This window comes from Girardinichthys multiradiatus, chromosome 17 (genome assembly GCF_021462225.1).
Source record: "Girardinichthys multiradiatus isolate DD_20200921_A chromosome 17, DD_fGirMul_XY1, whole genome shotgun sequence".
In the NCBI taxonomy this organism is placed as follows: Eukaryota; Metazoa; Chordata; class Actinopteri; order Cyprinodontiformes; family Goodeidae; genus Girardinichthys; species Girardinichthys multiradiatus.
Genome location: NC_061809.1, coordinates 507,783 through 525,977, shown reverse-complemented (window position 1 = coordinate 525,977; position 18,195 = coordinate 507,783). Strand labels below are relative to the sequence as shown.

At 43.5% G+C, this 18,195-nt stretch overlaps 1 protein-coding gene across 2 annotated transcripts in view; it reads right to left on the bottom strand.

Moving 5' to 3' along the window:
- Positions 1-364: 364 nt before the first annotated feature.
- Positions 365-18,195, bottom strand: part of gas2l3 (growth arrest-specific 2 like 3) — a 29,995-nt gene continuing 12,164 nt past the window's right edge. For both annotated transcript variants that reach the window (XM_047390338.1, XM_047390337.1), the window contains exons 3-9: positions 12,727-12,913; positions 11,672-11,790; positions 11,325-11,466; positions 8,359-8,422; positions 8,141-8,282; positions 3,822-3,926; positions 365-3,459 (exon numbers count right to left, since the gene is read on the bottom strand). In XM_047390338.1, coding sequence (XP_047246294.1) covers positions 2,134-3,459; positions 3,822-3,926; positions 8,141-8,282; positions 8,359-8,422; positions 11,325-11,466; positions 11,672-11,790; positions 12,727-12,913 — 2,085 coding nt within the window. In that variant the 3' untranslated portion in view covers positions 365-2,133. The remainder of the gene's footprint in view (positions 3,460-3,821; positions 3,927-8,140; positions 8,283-8,358; positions 8,423-11,324; positions 11,467-11,671; positions 11,791-12,726; positions 12,914-18,195) is intronic.

Genomic DNA, 18,195 nt, shown 5'->3' with positions numbered 1-18,195 from the left:
TGGTTGAAGGGTAGAATTAAGCAATATATTTATTATATTTGCATCTTTACTTGAAGTGTAATTATTACTGATCTTAAAACAATTCTCTTCAACCTATTGAGTCCCTCAATGTTGTCTCATTGCTTTCTATTAAATATTATTGCTTTTAATGCAGTGCCCCATGACTACCTCAAGAGGTCAGCAAAATGCTGCATTTTTAAAAACATTTTAGAGAATTGTCACTTCATTGTAAAGAAGGTGAAACTGTTCAGCTTTCTGTTCCCCAATAACAGAACATTTTGCTTCGTTAGGTTTTGTCCTTTTTCTAAATTTTGCATTTAATGAGTTTTCAGCTCTTTGAAAGGCAACAAATCAGTCATTGATCTTAAAACCAAACATCCATTTATTAAACGGACAAAAACAGAATCAACATTCAACATTTGACGTACATGTTTCATATAAAGTGCCAAGAAAAAAAAAATACAAACATCTACACAAACCTCACCAAATACAAAACTAGATTTTTAAGACGACAAAAAGTTAGAAACAACAATTTTATGTAAAATAGATTCTGCTGTAACCGCTGTTGGTGCTTAGTGTTTTCTGTTCAGGAGAAGAGAAAAAAGGCATCTGATCAGTAGTTTCTCTGACAAGCAGAGTCATGGGTGTTTGTACACACTGTGCAAGTTTCCTACAGAAACAACCGTTTGATCCACCACCTCCTGTCCTCCATTACATTCTGCAGCTGCTCAGAAACGGGGGATTTCTGATGAAGGCACACAACAGGAAGGAGTCTGCAGTGATACAGCCTCCAGCAATGAGGTCCTTCATACAGAGCATCCAGGAAGTATTCACAGCAGTTCATTTTTCCCACATTTTATATTATATTATATATAGCCTTGATCTAAAATTGATTAAAAATAAGTACGTTTATGGAACGGTGTTGTTTTGGGGAGACAGAATCACTCAGAAGACCAAACTTTGCTAATACACTCCACCAATCGGGCCTTTTTGGTCAACTTGGCAGATGGACCTTATCTATCGTCACAGCAGGAGAAGGAAAACTCTCTGGTCCAATGAAACCAAAGTAGAACTTCTTTGGCTGGACTCAAAGTATCAGGTCTAGAGGGGAAACGACACTCTGCATAACCTCCACCAACCCCTTTCTTGAAGCATGGTGGTGGCAGCATCATGGTGTGGAGAGGTTTTCCTGCAACACCAACTGGGTAATTCATCCACCTACAGGGTGAGGTTCTACACTCAAGAATTTAACACCCCCGAGAGTCCGGTTCCTAGCCGCCCTGCTCATAAGACCTAGATCTGGGCTTTGTGATGTCACTCCAAAACATTGACCTTGCCATATGGTTAAAGGTCATTGTTTACTTGGAGGACCCATCTGTGACCAAACATTAATGTCCTAGTTGATCTTTTGTGTGAAAAGCACCAGTCTCTCCTACAGCAAAAACACTCACAACTTATGATCTTTATAAATAGTGTATAGAAATATCTGGTATAAACAGCACGGACAGTTATTTACAATAAACTCGTAATAATGTCCAATACTTCAACAGTAATCATGGGACACTGTAGAGAATTCTGAGAGGATTGTTCATTTATTCCATTTTGCGATACAGTTGTGACAAAATGTGGAAAAATTGAGGAACTGAATACTTTTTGGGTGGACTGTATATTCCATCGTTTTCATAAGTAAAAATTGGAATCTCAGGCAAAATAAATAAAATTAAAGCATGATTTCTAGGTCATTTTTCCAACTTTGGTAAAATGACTAACTGAAGAAAACAGCAGAAGTTGATGTAAAACTCATTTTAAACCAACTATATGCATAAGTTAGTTCTAATAAGCTTTATTAGTACTTTCAAATAATTTTCCAATAAAACTATTCTATGATTTAAAACCTGTTAGAGATTCAAACTTAAACATTGTGCAAATTAGAGTTCAATTCATGTAAATAGATCTGATCTCTAAAGAGATCAAACATCTTTGACCCATCTGGATAAAAAAGTTAAAAGACTATAAAAATAAAATAAAATGACAGATATGATCAAAACTAACGACTAGAGATGATATTAATGTCAAGTCTGAGCTCCGACAAGTGCTGGTGGTTTAGTGAAGCCTTCAAAGGGTGAAGTGTTACTACGCCTTCTGCTTTCTCTTACTGCTCATTTCAAAGTAAGGCTCCTCACTCCTGACCTTACTTTGTGGGATCTTCTTAGCAAAACTGGACTTTATCTCCGCAGCTTTGGTAGGGTTTCTCTGTGAGGTTGTGGTTTGAGTCGTTTTCGGTTCAGGTTTTAGTGTCATCTTTGAGCTGGGGTTTACTATGGCTGTCGGTTTTCGCCCCATCCTCTGTGCTGTGGGAGGAGCTTTCTGATTGCCTTTAGAGGAAGAGGAGCCTGCACTGCCCACTGGGACCTGCCCAGGGATGGCAGCGGCTACCTTATTTTGTACTGTCACCTTGTTTTTTATGTCTTTAACCTTTGACATGGAGCAGGTAGGCGTCACTGGTGCTGGGGATGCAGTCCGCGTGCTGGGAGAGGGGGTTGGAGGCGCGGCCAGGGAGCAGGGCGCAGGGGATTCTGGGACTACTGTTTTTCGCAGTGGCAAAGTCCTTGCGGCGGTCCTTGCCCTCCTGACTGTCTCAAGACGGAGGCGCGATGCAGGAGAGCCAGGGCGCCTCTGAGCGAGGCGGGAGCGCTGGTTGGCGCCTGAAGGGGGTCGAACATCTCTGGGGGCGGATACGGCATTGGGGCGAGACATGTGGGCAGCAGTGGGGGAGGTACAGGGGCTGGAGGGTTTTGGGCATTTGGAGGATGGCTCAGGGCAGACAGGGCTCCTGGGATGGGAGGTAGGACCATGTGGGCCGGGCTTTAGATTGGAAACAGGGCTTAGACCCACAGGGGAGGCTGATGGAGTCATGGCTCTACGCTGCCCCTGCCCACCTTGACAACCCAGGCTGGGGGGCTGTCTGCAGGAGCTGCTTACAGGTGTGGAGGGCAGAGATGAGGAGCCTTTGGTGGCGATAGGCAAGTGGAGCTGGGTAGGCTTCCTGGGGGAAGAGGGCGCTGTCTGGAGGTTTTTCCTCTGTACTGCAACAGAACCTTTCCTCGGCAGGGTGGGAGTGCAGGCTGGGGAGGGGTTGTATGAGCGACATGTCTGTCCTGCAGGGATCACAGATGTCGGCTTACAGGCCAAACCTGATGAAGAGCAGGAAGAAGACGAGGCAGAGGAAGAGACAAGGTCATCAACTGCAGCAAGAGGGTCCATATCAGGAGGAGGAGGAGGTGGAGCCGTGTTGGTATGGTGACCACCCAAACCAGGTGGGCCCTTCTGAAAGGCCAGGATCTTCTGCTCCAGTGTGGTGAACTGCAGTACCCGCAGAGGGTCATACTTTGTCAGGAAGCCACGCAGGGTGTCCCAGCCCCCACCGACACGCACCATCACATGTTTACCATGCAGCATCTGAAAACAAACATTTCAACATCATTCTAATGTCTGCTGCTACAGGAGCTTTCAGGCAATAGTGATACTTTCGTTTCAGTTCCCAAAATAGCCGCAGATGCAGATTAACCCGTCTGCACTGAGGCGTGTGCCCTGAATAGCAGTGTAATCATGATGTAATCACCATCCATTTCTATTGGCTAATGAGCTTACATGTGTCCAGTCACGGCCTACGGTGATGTGCTTGGCACCGCTGCAACTGCCAGGGCAACAACTTGCATCCCATGTGACACAACATCAAATAAACAGCACTTCCAAATGTGTATAGACTGACAGTGACAGCGCTGCTTCAGTAACTTCAGGGTGGGGGTGAAAACACTCACTCGAATAAAGATGGTCTTATCGCCGAGTCTGTAGCGTCCTTCAGACAAGTACTCTATAGAGACCTTGTTGGAGCAGTTACATGGCAGGTCATCCATGCTGTGCTCCTACAGGAGAGATGGAATCAAAGCAAACAATCAGCAACACTGGCAATAACAAAACCAACTGCAGAATCACTGGACTCAACATTTATTAGCTCTGATGTACACAGACTCAGAATAATGCAGTTATTTGTGTTCTTTAATCACTAATCCTTGAAGCAAGTTGTCCCCATGGCACAATGTACGGTATTAATATTATTCCATACAGTATTCTGCATGCAGGACAAAAAGTTAAAAAAATTAAAACTTGGTCGAGTCTGACTAGAGCATCTCTTCTTTCACAGGTTTGCTGTATCTCCTAAATACTGTTGGCAAACTGCAAACAGAACTTCATTGGCTTTTAATACCTTTCTATGAAAAGGCCAGATTAGTGGCATGCATGACTGATAGTGGTCCTGTCAACAGATTCTTGCGTCTAAACTGTGGATCTCTGCAGCTCCTCCACAGTTACAATACGCCTTTTGGCTGCTCTTATGAATAATGTTCTCCTTGCTTGACCAATCAGCTTAGGTGGCTGGCCATGTCTTGGTAGTTTTACAGTTGGGGCGTACACTTTCCATTTTCAGATGTGAAATGTTCAAAACTTGGAATATTTAAAAAAGAAAAAACAAAAAAAACTAATCCTGGTATCTGTATCCTTTCTTCTATTTTACAATGATTTCCTACTTTAAGTTGATCTTGCACATAAAATACATTAAAGTTTGCGGTTGAAACATGACACAATGTGCAAAGGTTAAAGGGGAATAAATACACAGCTGAAAAAAATAAAGGGACCACTTAAACAACACAATATAACTCCAAGTAAATGAAACTTCTGTGAAATCAAACTGTCCACTTAGGAAGCAACACTGATTGACAATCAATTTCACATCTTGTTGTTCAAATGGAAAAGACAACAGGAGGAAATCTTTGGTGATTAGCAAGACACTCAATAAAGGAGTGGTTCTGCAGGTGGGGACCACAGACCACTTCTCAGTACCGATGCTTTCTGGATGATGTTTTGGTCACTTTTGAATGTTGGTGGTGTTTTCACACTCGTGGTAGCATGAGACGGACTCTACAACCCACACAAGTGGCTCAGGTAGTGCAGCTCATCCAGGATGGCACATCAATGCGAGCTGTGGCAAGAAGGTTTGCTGTGTCTGTCAGCGTAGTGTCCAGAACCTGGAGGCGCTACCAGGAGACAGGCCAGTACACCAGGAGACGTGGAGGAGGCCGTAGGAGGGCAACAACCCAGCAGCAGGACCACTACCTCCACCTTTGTGTAAGGAGGAACAGGAGGAGCACTGCCAGAGTCCTGCAAAATAACCTCCAGCAGACCACAAATGTGCATGTGTCTGCACAAACGGTTAGAAACTGACTCCATGAGGATGGTATGAGGGCCCAACGTTCACAAATGGGGGTTGTGCTCACAGCCCAACACCGTGCAGGACGCTTGGCATTTGCCAGAGAACACCAGGATTGGTAAATTCACCACTGGCGCCCTGTGTTCTTCACAGATGAAAGCAGGTTCACACTGAGCACATGTGACAGACGTGACGGAGTCTGGAGACACCATGGAGAGAGATCTGCTGCCTGCAACATCCTTCAGCATGACCGGTTTGGCAGTGGGTCAGTAATGGTGTGGGGTGGCATTTCTTTCTCCATGTGCTCGCCAGAGGTAGCCTGACAGCCATTAGGTTCTGAGATGAGATCCTCAGACCCCTTGTGAGACCATATGCTGGTGCGGTTGGTCTTGGGTTCCTCCTAATGCAGGACAATGCTAGACCTCATGTGGTTGGAGTTTGTCAGCAGTTCCTGCAAGATGAAGACATTGAAGCTATGGACTGGCCCGCCTGTTCTCCAGACCTGAATCTGATTGAGCACATCTGGAACATCATGTCTCGCTCCATCCACCAACGTCACGTTGCACCACAGACTGTCCAGGAGTTGGCGGATGCTTTAGTCCAGGTCTGGGAGGAGATCCTTCAGGAGACCATCCACCGTCTCATCAGGAGCATGTCCAGGTGTTGTAGGGAGGTCATACAGACACATGGAGGCCACACACAATACTGAGCCTCATTTTGACTTGTTTTAAGGACATTACATCAAAGATGGATCAGCCTCTAGTGTGTTTTTACACTTTAATTTTGTGTGTGACTCCAAATCCAGGCCTCCATTGGTTCATAAATTTGATTTCCATTAATGATTTTTGTGTGATTTTGTTGTCAGAACATTTAACTTTGTACAGAACAATTTTTTAATTTATTTTATGTGTCCTGTCAATGTTTCAGGCTTATCATATAGGGCAGATTGTTGCCTACTTGTGCCAGGGCAGTTTTGCTCTACAAAAAGGATATCTCAAAAAAGTTAATAATGCAATTAGGCTAATGTCTTAATTCCAGATTCAACCCAGCATTAAGGTAGGCAGGCCACAATGACATTACGTTTTTATGATCTTCAATCATTTAGAGTAATTGTGTGCTGGTGAGTGAGTGAGCATATGTGTAGAAATAAGTGTGTTTCATGTTGGGGTTCATGGGGTTGAGATTGGAATTCATTGGGGTGTTGGGACCGTTTTGTCCAAGGACAGCTCTGGTGGCAGGCTCATCTGGACCAGGTAGACCACTCTTTTGTTCGTAGCCCCCTCTCCGGATGGGCTAGGGTATTGGGGTCGGAGCGGGGGGTCGGGGTCATTAGGGTTCAGGCGGTGCCAGCACAAGTCTGAGCTGGTGCGGACTGGCTGTCTCCACCCCACAAGGAAGGGAACCACCTCTGGGCCCCCTGGTTCTCTCGGGTCTCTGCTTGGGTGGTTGATGTGCCCCAGGGTCTCGGGTTTCTGGGTCCATGGGTGGATCTGCTCCGGTGTAGACAGCTGCTGGCAGGGCCTGTGGGCTTGTCGCTGCATTTCCCTGGGGCTTCTGCACTGTCGCTGCTACGTGGTTCCCCTGGGGCTCTCCCCTGCTCTTCTCTGGGGGGGTTGCGGTAGTCCCAGCGGTGGTCCCCCTGGGGTTCCTATGCTCAGATCTCTTTCGTGTCAGTCCTGGGTCCAGGGGGTAGGTGTGTGGCTCCTCTCACTCGCTATTGCATATTTTTAATGGAGAAACCTTATAAGCTCGCTCCAACTTACACCCACCGGTGTTTGGAGTCAGGCGTTAACAGATATGTTCAAATGTTCTATATTATGCTGCAGTTGGCACCAAATACATCTTGCATTCATTAGTATTGTGCACTTTTTGGTAACATTGCTCTTGTTATATACGTTTCTGCAGGTGTAGAAGCAGTCTTCTAGTATCTTGTATTATCTACATCCTTCTTTTCTCCTTCTCTCCCTTTTTCCTGACACAAGGAAAGAAAAAAAAAGTGTTCATGTTAAATGGGTAACACTGTGTGGTGCTCCCCCACATGCCCACAAGGCCCATCGTCCTGTACCCCAAGATGCTGTGTGGTGTAGAATATGTAAGAGAGGATCAGGCGGGCACCAAGGCACTTGAATGAATCCCCCCTTGGGTGCCAGCTCCCCAACTAGCCCCTTTTAATCCTGCCAGCACCCAAACAACACAACCCACACTAAGGCAAGGCCAGTCCCCCCACAAAAAAAATGACAGCTCTGCTTAAGGCCAGATGCATTTGAGAATACTACTATTCCAACTGTGGCCGTTTTATTCCAAACCATTCCCCAATTTAATGATTCCGGTTATTTTTAGGAGTAGTCTCCTCTGGGAAGAAAATAATCGATCCTGACAGTCTTATTCACTGAACCAGACTACATAAATAAACAAACCCATCAAACAAGGTCTACAGTACCCATCAGGAATGTTTCAATGTATATAGACAGTCTGCGTCCACGTGTATGATCATGTGGAGCTGCAGACAACGGCACGTGCGAGTCAGAGCACCGGTGGCACGTCACATGGTCAGCTGCGATGTGTCATGTAGCCTTTGGGGCAGCAGTGAAGCGAGAAGAACCCGGCTCCGTCTTGCTTTAAGTGGGCCGCACATATATCCACCTACGTATGTGGTGTGAACGTGATCAGCTGTAGGCCTTGAACTATTTGCATCTCGGACGTGGACGCGTCAGGAGAACAGATTTAGGTTTACAACTACAATGACTGTGGGTGTAAGGAAAGGAATGCTGCTCTCATGCATTTTCTGCCTTTAGCTAAAAAGCTTCATACTGAGTTTGTTTGAAATGGAGTAAGAAATGTGTGCATTTAACCTCCAATTGTGTCTCATCTCACCTCTGCCTGGTAGAGGGCCCCATGCTGGCAGCACACACTGAAGGTTTTCACAGCCGGAGGAGGTTCTTCTGTCATCAGCAGAGTTTCCTCCAACTCGATCTCCTTCTCCAGCTTCACTAACACAGGAGGCTCCACACCATATCTGAGATAGATTTAGGCAAGTTAAGAAAACATTATACTGAAGTGAAAGACTCAGTCCTCAGTGTTCAGAGGCTTACTTTGAGATGATCCGGCCGATCTCCAGCAGACAGAGACAAACCTGCCGAGGCTCCTTGTGCAGCACTAAAGCAGAGGAAACATCAGTGACCAACCTGTCAGTGTCAACATGAGACTGCAGCCAATCAACAGTCAGGATTGACAAACAATAAGGTTGGGGAAAAAAAATTTAAAACTTAAGATCAGTTTAAGAAAAACATCTGGCAGAGCAGCAGTTGCTTGAGTTTCTTCCCGAATGAAAAGATCCCAATCTGGGTTTTGGGGTTTGATTAACTTTAATGAAGTGATCCCACATAGAGAACACTCAAGAGTGATTGCTCCCTTCATCAGATCCCATTAAGCCACTAAGAAGTACAGCTTAAACAGACTCTGCTCCAAAGATTGGTGTTAGTGAAAGCTTAAAGCTCACATCTAGTCCGTTTTATCCTATTAACTCCTCACTTCTTTGTCCAACAATAATGAGCTGCAATCTAAATGTGGTAGCTAATACATTTTACCTTCGTCTACATTTTTACATAGTGCCTTGCAACATATACATATGCTCCTTGAACTGTCACATAAACCATCAAAGTAACACATAATTGTGAAGTTAAAGGAAACCGATGAAGTGTTCTCTAAATTTTATACAATAACAAAACAAATTTCTGTTGATTTTTTTTGTAAAGTGAAACAAGTCATGGAGGGTGAACCTCTGCCGCAGTCTCAAGTCTTTTGAAGTCCATCAGGTTTTCTTCCAGAGCTTTCCTATATTTAGCTACATCTTCCCATCAACTCTGACCAGCTTTTCTGTCCCGGCTGGAAAAACGGAATAAAGATCACCCCAGTATGATGCTACCATCATGAAGTTTCATGGTGGGCATAGTGTGGAGTGATAGTTTTCTGCAAACACACCGCATTCTGATTGAAGACCAAAGCATTCATTTAGCTCTTCTATGAGCAGACAATGATCCACATGTTTGCTGAATTCTTTACATGTTCTTTTACATGTACTTCCTTTCTTTCAACAATAGGCTTTCTTCTTACCACAGATTTGTGGAGTGCACAACTAATACATATTTGGTCAGCAGATCCTACCACCTGAGCCAGGGATCTGTGCCGTTCATCCAATGGTTTTTTGGCTTCTTTTGATTACCGACCTATCATGTGTTCGTAGGGCTGCAGTTGGTCCATCCTCTCTCCATGTTCAGATGATGGATTGAACGGAGCTCTGCGAGATGCTGAAAGCTTGGGATATAAGTTTAGAACCTAACCCTGCTTTAAACCTCATATCTTTGCCCCTGACCCGAGTGCTGTGTAAAAATACTTCCCCCCCTTCCTCTTCCCTATCATGCATTACTTTATGTTGCTCTCACACATAAAATCCTACATATAAGCATTGTGGGCGTAACATGACAATGAGGACAAGTCCAAAGAGTGCGAGTGCTTCTGTAAAGTTCCTCAAAGGGAGACAGGACATTTAGGAAAAGGTGTCTAAACTTTTCAAGTGATAAAAATAACATCTGGTAAAGGTTTGAGGTCAACTTAACTTCTGCTCTTTTTTTAGACCTAAATAAATATTCCCAGTTAAAGTTTCAGGAGCCCTTCCTCTACGGTTGCATTTTAATAAGTTACTTAGCTTTCTTTATAAGTGATTTAACTAATCTCAAAAGGTTCACCAGTAAGGGGTGGCAAGGTCATTTCAAAATTCAAGCTCAAAAGGTCACATCTGCTGTAGATTCTAAAAGAATCCAGGCAGCTGCACAAAAAAGGTGAAGGTGGAAGGAAATTATGTACTGATCAAAACATACAGATAGAGTGCCAGGAGTTTACATACATAAATCATAGCTATGAGGATCATTCATTGGTGGAAGGTTTTTTGATGATGTGATTGCACAACAATTTCAAACAGTCAGAAATTTGGAGCACATATTTGAATTTGTGGATTTTCTCTGATCAATACAAGGTCATAAATTCACTCATATTAGATGAATGCCCCCTTAGTAAGTTGCAGATAGGCCGCAAATGTTTTGTAGCTTGCCGTATTCATCCCAAAGCCATCTTCTGTGTGTTTGGGATGGAGCAGCACAATATATTTTATAGCAATCATCATAGCAATGTCAATGTGTGCAATAAAGCATTCACAAATTACGGCTTGATGCAATATTTGGTAGGATTATAGTGCCATGGATGCAGGTTCTGCATGTCAATGTCACTTTTGGCCTAATGGAAAGACCTTCACTTGTACCCCCACCCAATGTAACGTTTTAGTGACCAATATGTTAAGGTCACAAACAAAGTAATGCAGGTTAATTATCACCACAATTACAAGTTTTACTGATATAATGGAGCCCTAGACTGGGATAGGAGGACAAAGATAATATGTTTGTGTGTGGAGGAATCCATCTAAAGGATTCAAACCACTGATCCATGTACGGTGGTGGCAGCATCATTCTATGGAGCCATGTCACTACCAGCAATACCGATACAAATTTATATCAAAAATTAAGCTAGAAAGTTGAAACTGAAACAGTTTAATGTTCCAACAGGATGATCCAAAACAAGAACTTTGTTTGGGTACGGAAAAGCAGGCCAACAAGAAGGTTATGGAATGGCCCTGAACAAAACATTTACGAATTATGGTTAAAAAGGTAGATCTGACAGAAAAACAACTAATCATTAAAGTAAACTCTCACGGACCTCAAACAAGAGTGGTCAAACCTGCTGCTAGAATTATGCCAGGACAAATATGCTGTAGTTCTACTAGAATCTGCTAAGGGACATTTAACCTAATATTAGTGGGGGTGCACCTATACATTATGTAGAGACTTGTTGTGTGGATTAGAGAAAACCCACAAATTCAAACTTGTGTACCCAGCTAAATAAATTAAAACCTTCAGCCCTGGATGGAATGAGTCTACATCAACCTCAATGTTTCATTAAAAGTCTCAAATGAATGAAACTTCTCATTGGATTTGTCTCTAGTGTTTACCGAGGCCCTCTGACTCAAACAGGTAGGTCTCGTCCACGCCGATGTATCGACACCAGGCCAGGAAGTTGGCAGTGTTGTCCCGAGCAAAGAAGGAACCTGGGGAGGCGTCGCGCTTGCAAGCAACCTTTCTGGTAGGAAAGAGCTGGATGGGGAAAAGGAAAGTGTGTCCAATCAGCACCATGGAAAGTCTTTGTGTTGCTGACACACACACAGCAGATTTAAGGAGTTTATTGACAAAAAGTGACCAGAGGATTATAGTAAGCAAATAATTTGGACATTCCTTCATATTGTGTACTTTAGAGCTCTCACCAAGAGGCTCTATGGACCATTTCTGCTGTCTGACTCACCTTGCTGAGCGCTGTGGGGCAGCTCTGGGCGACCTTTGTCTGCAGCACACCAATAAGCTGGCAGAGCTTCACACCATTATTCAGCTCCTCCATGAACAACTCTGCTCTCACCTCCTCTCCTGGAAAAGGAAAGAATCTAATGTTAATACAGTTGCCAAGGAGAGTGTAACTACTATGCCCACTCCCACTTAACTTTGCTTTCGTTAAAAGTAAAAAACACAAAAAGGATACAAATCAGAAGAACCTTTTCTTTTGTTCCTGTTAAACAGTAGGAGACCACATTCAACACCATGTTTTTCTGAGGGGCTTAAAGCGCTCCCACAATCTCTCAGTTGTAAATCAAAGCCTCAGGGAACTCCATAAAGGTCAACGACGACCTTAGATCACACTGAGAACAACTACAATACCACCACAGTAAGTGACAAAGATTGCCCTGCAAAGGTTTACTTCCAGCCAACAAGGACAAAGCCTGAAGCTAGAAACTTTATCTTCTTTGTTCCACCTGTTGGTGCAGCATCCGGCCCCTAATGACTGACAGATTAGGTGGGTTAACAGTTTAAATTGTCTAAAAACCTGAAATGCAAGTCATGTCCACGGGTGAAATAACTCACGCTGAGCGCTCAGTACCTGCCCACATTCCTCGTGAGAGCAGCTAAATGTTAGGTTCTAAAACCCTGATTCAGCAAACAATAGACTCAGTTTCTAGTCAGCTTCAGTTTCCTCACAGCTCCATTGTGCAACGGGGGACAATGGACGTCCGTATAATGGCACGAACGGATAAAATGAGGGATTTTGTTCCGCTCTGTTCTGTGGTTTCCCGAGAGACGCTTGGAAATGGAAGCATCGAAATCCAATTACACAGGTTGAATAGTTCATCAGTACTTTCCTTGCCTCCAGGAGAAAACTGTTGGCATGCAACAAACACACATATGGGGATTGTTGAATGCAGATGGAAAACTGATCAAATCAAACCATTCAATCAAAACAAGTCCAAAACATTTAACCGTTTCCCCAAGTGTGAGACAGGAGAAACTTATCTGGAAGCATTCACCCACCCAACATGCCGGTGAGCCAGATGGCCAGATCCTCCTGCATGGGGACCAACGTGGCCTCATGGCGGACCGCCAGCCACTGGTCATACTGGAAGACGTCTGCGAGGCCAGGGCCATGCCGCTGTGCCAACGGGCTGCGAGGACTCCTGGGACTCAGCAGGGGAGTGTCGAACTTCTCGCTGAACCAAACCTGAGAAGGAGAACATACGGAGACCAGTAAACATTTAAGCTGAAGACAAAAAAAAAAAGAAAACTGAAAATGTCATTTTCTGGTCACGTTTTGTAATTTGAGTCATTTTAGAAATAAGGCCAACTGCTCTATTACACCAAAGTTACCCAAGTAGCTAGAGATGACCTTTTTACATTTAAATGACTGATGGAGGCTTTCAGCAAGAGAAGTGGAAGGCAGCAGCTGTCCCCTCGCCACTTTTATCATGAACAGAGGATGGCAACAAAAATGTAACCAGAGCTAGAGATGTTGGACATTAATGTCCCGTCCCGTTCCTGTTAACTTTGTAGCACAGCTAGCAAAAACAGGAGCGTAGAAATGTAGCATATGAAAAGTAAATCAGAAGAGGGCAAAGACCCTGGGGACAAGAAATATTACCCAAAAATGTGGATAATGGCAGCTAAAATTTACGCAAGTGCATTTTCCCCCTCCTTCGAGAAGGTAGACTAATAAACATGACTGGTACACCCCCCTCACCATCCTCAACAACACTGTATCGGCCGTGGACCACTTCAGGTTCTTAGGAACCACCATCTGAGGACCTGAGATGGTCTTCACACACAAACAATGTTCAGAAGAAGGTCCAGCAGAGACTGTACTTCCTGAGGAAACTCAAGAAGTTCAACCTTCCACCTGCTGGTCATCTTCTACACTGCCATCATTCAATCTGTCCTGTCTTCATCCATCTCAGTGTGGTTTGGATCATCCACCAAACAGGACAGGTCCAGACTGCAACGAATAATCAGGACTACAGAGAGAATAATCAGAGCTGACCTTCCCTCCATCCAGGACTTATACAGGTCAAAGGGTCAAGAAAAGAGCTGCTAAAATCTCTGCAGACCCCACACACCCTGCACATAAACTGTTCAGAGTTTTACCTTCAGGTGGCGCTACAGAGCACTGTTCACTAAAACCAGCCGCCACAGAGACAGTTTCTTCCTCCAGGCTGTTTCTCTGATGAACATTAAATAGAGTAAAAAACAACAGCATACAGATGTTGCAAATGAACCTTTTTATTAGATATGTGTATATTGTACATTGTAAATATGTTTATTCTGTAATACAAAAACAGAACAAAAGAGTAAAGTGTACCGGAGTCAAATTCCTTGTTTATATGTACAAACTTAGCAATAAAGCTGATTCTGATTCTGGTATAAATTTGTTGACACTTTCACTGAATGATAGTTAGGTCTGAGAATAGCCAACCTCCCCAGGTTTTCAAACAATAAAATCAAACTAAATTGAGTATTTTCCTCTAGTCGTGAATAAACCCAGTGGAAAAGTTCTATTAAAATGTGAGCCATCCATGCAGAGTGAGCACATCAGACAGTCTTGTATGCTCTAGTGGAGACCACGGTGCACAAACAGTGCAACCTGACCTACTAACTAACCACTGTGTTCACCCCATTTCTCAGCCACAGCCATCTTCATCCCTTTACAACCAAAGTTAATGGTCCCAGTTCCACAGCCTGATGCTAATTTTGCTTCTAATGTGAAAGAAATGACTGATGCTGCTGTGCTTTACTAACATGTGCTTATTTATGCCTGAAGCCAACCTCTGAAGTCTGATCATATTCATCCCTGCTGTTAGCCGCTGCATTCCCCATCCCACTCAGCATCCTCATCTGATCACTCACCAACTCTGTCACTCAGGGGAAGCAAGGTGGGACATTGAGTTTTGTGGCACTGAACAACATTTAACATGCAGCTCTTACTGGTGAACTCAGACTTGATAAAGGGGAAATCCACATTCCCAAGTATTGGCAGATTTTCCAGTTTCCAGGCAGTCTGAGGGGAAACATCAAAACCAGCTGCAGATGTCCACTCTGACATCTTCTCCAGACCTTACATAACCAACTTCTGATTAACCCCTCTTCTTCCCGCCATCCAGTTTGTTGACATCCGCTTCAGATACAGCCTTTAATCTTTGCATGGATCACATGTGATCAGCCACTGATGGGACACGGAGCTCAATGGGTGGTTGTGCTTACAAACAAGGCAGCGAATTCATGGTGTTCGCCAACAAACAGGAAACCTTCTGGGCAGAGAACAGACAAGCTGTTCAACACACATACAGTACTTCTGTAGATGCATTGAGACACCCCAGCAACACTGTTCTGGATAGTTGGACTGTGAGTGAATTATGGCTCGAGAGATTAAAGCTTCAGTGGAGCAGAACACGAACGTTTGAGATAGTATATTTAGTTTGTGCTCCATAATGAGCCTACAGGAACCTGTTGGAACATAAGACTATAGAGAATGAGTAAATGTTTTACAGGAATCCTAGAAATTAACCTTGATAAAATCATTATCTGGTTTTTTTCAGACCGTCCACACACAGCTCAGATGTTTTCCAATAACTCTGTGTGGATATGTGAGAAATTTGGGAAGGAAAAAGTAAAGCAGGCAAACAAGGGAAAGAGTCAACACACAGAAAGATGCAAATTGCTGATCTCAACTTCTTGACACTCTGTTTCCCTGGTGTATACATGACAGGACAGTGGTCCATTCCTTTCAGTCAAAAGACAACAGACCACAATCTTTAAGTTGGTCACATGTGTTCATCTTCATTCAAATCTGAACATTTCTCCTTGTTCAAAGCTTCAGCAAAGATCATGCTAGATGTTTCAGGTTTTTTACAGATATCTACTGGGTGTGCCTTAGAAAGCTGACACCAAGCACCTGACCATAACAGGTGGGGGGAAAAAAGAAAATGTTTGTCCCCTTTAAGGTTCCCTGCAGTCGACTCTGTAAATGTTTTCACTCCACATAGATGCTTGATACATCTTTTTTCCAAGCATGTAAAGTTAGATGGGCATTTAAAAACTGTTTTCCTTCACCTTAAAGCAGTGGGGTCAAACTAAATGGATTAAAGCATATTTATGCTGTAAATGTTAGAGAAAAACAGAAAAGTAAATAATAGTACAAATCAATAAAAGTAATATACAGTATTGACTATTTGATGCTGTTCTGGTTTCTTTGAATTGATGCGCTGCAAACAGAAAAGTCTTGGAACCCACTGGCCCACAGGGTCTGCATTGCACAACTACAGTGCAATGCAGTTTGCATACATTCCACCAACATTTAGTTTTATAATGATCTACTCAGACATTAATAGATTAGATAGGGGGGATTTTAAATGACTCTCCTGACAGTGAAAACAGCCTAATGTTGGAAAATCTTGAAAGCATTCAGAACAGAGCCAATCTCAGTTAATCTTGCCTCCTGTTTTGCCACCACCTCGGTCCTCTCTGGGTACAGGAATGTGGACTGGTAATCCAGCACACAAATGCAAACTTCAGATTCTGAAACAGTTCCACCTTTAAACACAAATAAAAAGGTGGTTCAATCTTAAGCAGCTCAAGTTAAGAGCATCAGAAATTGTTCAGCGTGACTAAACTATCAGATGGACATCAGGGGCGTGGAAGAGAAAAAATTACAACTTAGTTTCTCCTCCTCCCCTGACAGAATCATCTTTTCACACTGATCCTTTTCCCTGCAGCATTTCTATGAATCGTCTGAACAACAATGTAATCTGCCCAAGTTACATTTTCAATATCACAGAAATTTCATCTTTTGAAAATGTGTTTTAAAACTAGAGTATTCCCAACTTGCCAGTTAGTTTGGACATCCCAGCATCTTCCATTTCCCATGGCCTGGTTACAGACCCTTAAGCCTTTAGGATCAGAAACTAAGCCTGAGCTGTTTACTTTAGACCTTTTCACCTCACTTATTAAAAAGGCTAAGCATTACAGAAGTAGCCCTTTATTATAAAGCAGGGGCTTTTAAAAAGTGGGATGTTAGTCCCCCCCTCCCTCCCAGAGAGCAAATAAACCCCCCCATAGCAACATTTTGTTGTTGCTATACTTTAAAAAGGCTTAGATGTTTAAAATATGTAAAAAGACAAATAAATGAACAACCATTTCTGCCATGCTATTTACAGGTCTAAAATTATGAATGACTTTCTTAGCTTTAGGTATTAAGAATCGGTCCATTTGGTCGCTGGCGCAGGCTAATTCAAGTTGGCTCAATGTCTGCAGTTACTTTTTCTGCTTTATTTTTTCCTCAAGGTGTGCCACCCCTCAACCTAGGGGAGGCACGCCACACACTTTGAAAAGCCCTGTTCTGAGGCATTGAATTTTATTGGGGCAAATCCCTTCATGCAGCAACCTATTGAAGGTCATTTGGTTTGATCACGTTCTTCCACGTGTTTGCCATGTCGCCTACATGGCTTGTAGGAAACTTTAACATGACTTCTTCTAGCTTTCGTCCAGAAATGGTTTCTTCTTGCCACACATCTACAACAGCCAGTACATAAGTCTTTGCAGATGGCATCACAAATGTTGAGCTGTGGATCTCTGCAGCTCCTCCACAGTTGCAAAAAGCCTACTGGCAGCTGGAGATTACCGTTAACAACATAACTGGTGTTTCCTTGTTATTGCCGTTTGTTCACTAATGTTTTCTAATAAAACTCAGACATTTATATAACAACTGCATTTATAGAGATTAAAACACACACAGGCAGACCCGTGGATTCTGAAGGATACTGGTTGTTCTGGGTTTTATTTAGAGGCGTCGGCAACTAGGGTAGGTTATATTTAAAGGTTTTAATGTCTGGAAAAGCTAAAGTCAAGCTACAAATGAACACATTTTGCTCTGCTCTGAGTTTTAACCCCCATCAACCATCACAGAAGGTCTGTCACGAAAACTGCAGGCAGATTTTACTTTACAGTAGCTTTCACAGGCAAGCACAGATTGTATTCATACTTCCAATAGTCCATACATCTTCAGCATGGGTGAGCAGAGCAGTCAGTGACTAGATCCGATCCAATCCGACTGCGCTCTACATGCGCAGTGAGGCACAGAGCCCGGCAGTGGAAGTGGCTGCAGCATCACTACAGGACCGATATCCTCACAGCACACCTTTGATGCTCAATATAAAAATAAGATTCATCCACTTTTAAAACTCACCATGTGGGATAACTTCACATTTGTTTTTATGCCTTTAAAAGACGCCAATTAGTGAAATCTCAGCTGCCGTTTTATCCACCAAGACCCTGGGTAACATGATCTTTAGGATCCATCACATGCGTTTAAAGGTGCAGGACCCAAAACCCCTGGGCAGCGTCCTCACCTCCCAATCAACACATCAGCATCAGACTATACAGCACTGGAATAAATACTTTACATTCCCACAATCCAACGCTGGTGGGGGAAGTTATGGTTTCCAAACCAGATGAGAG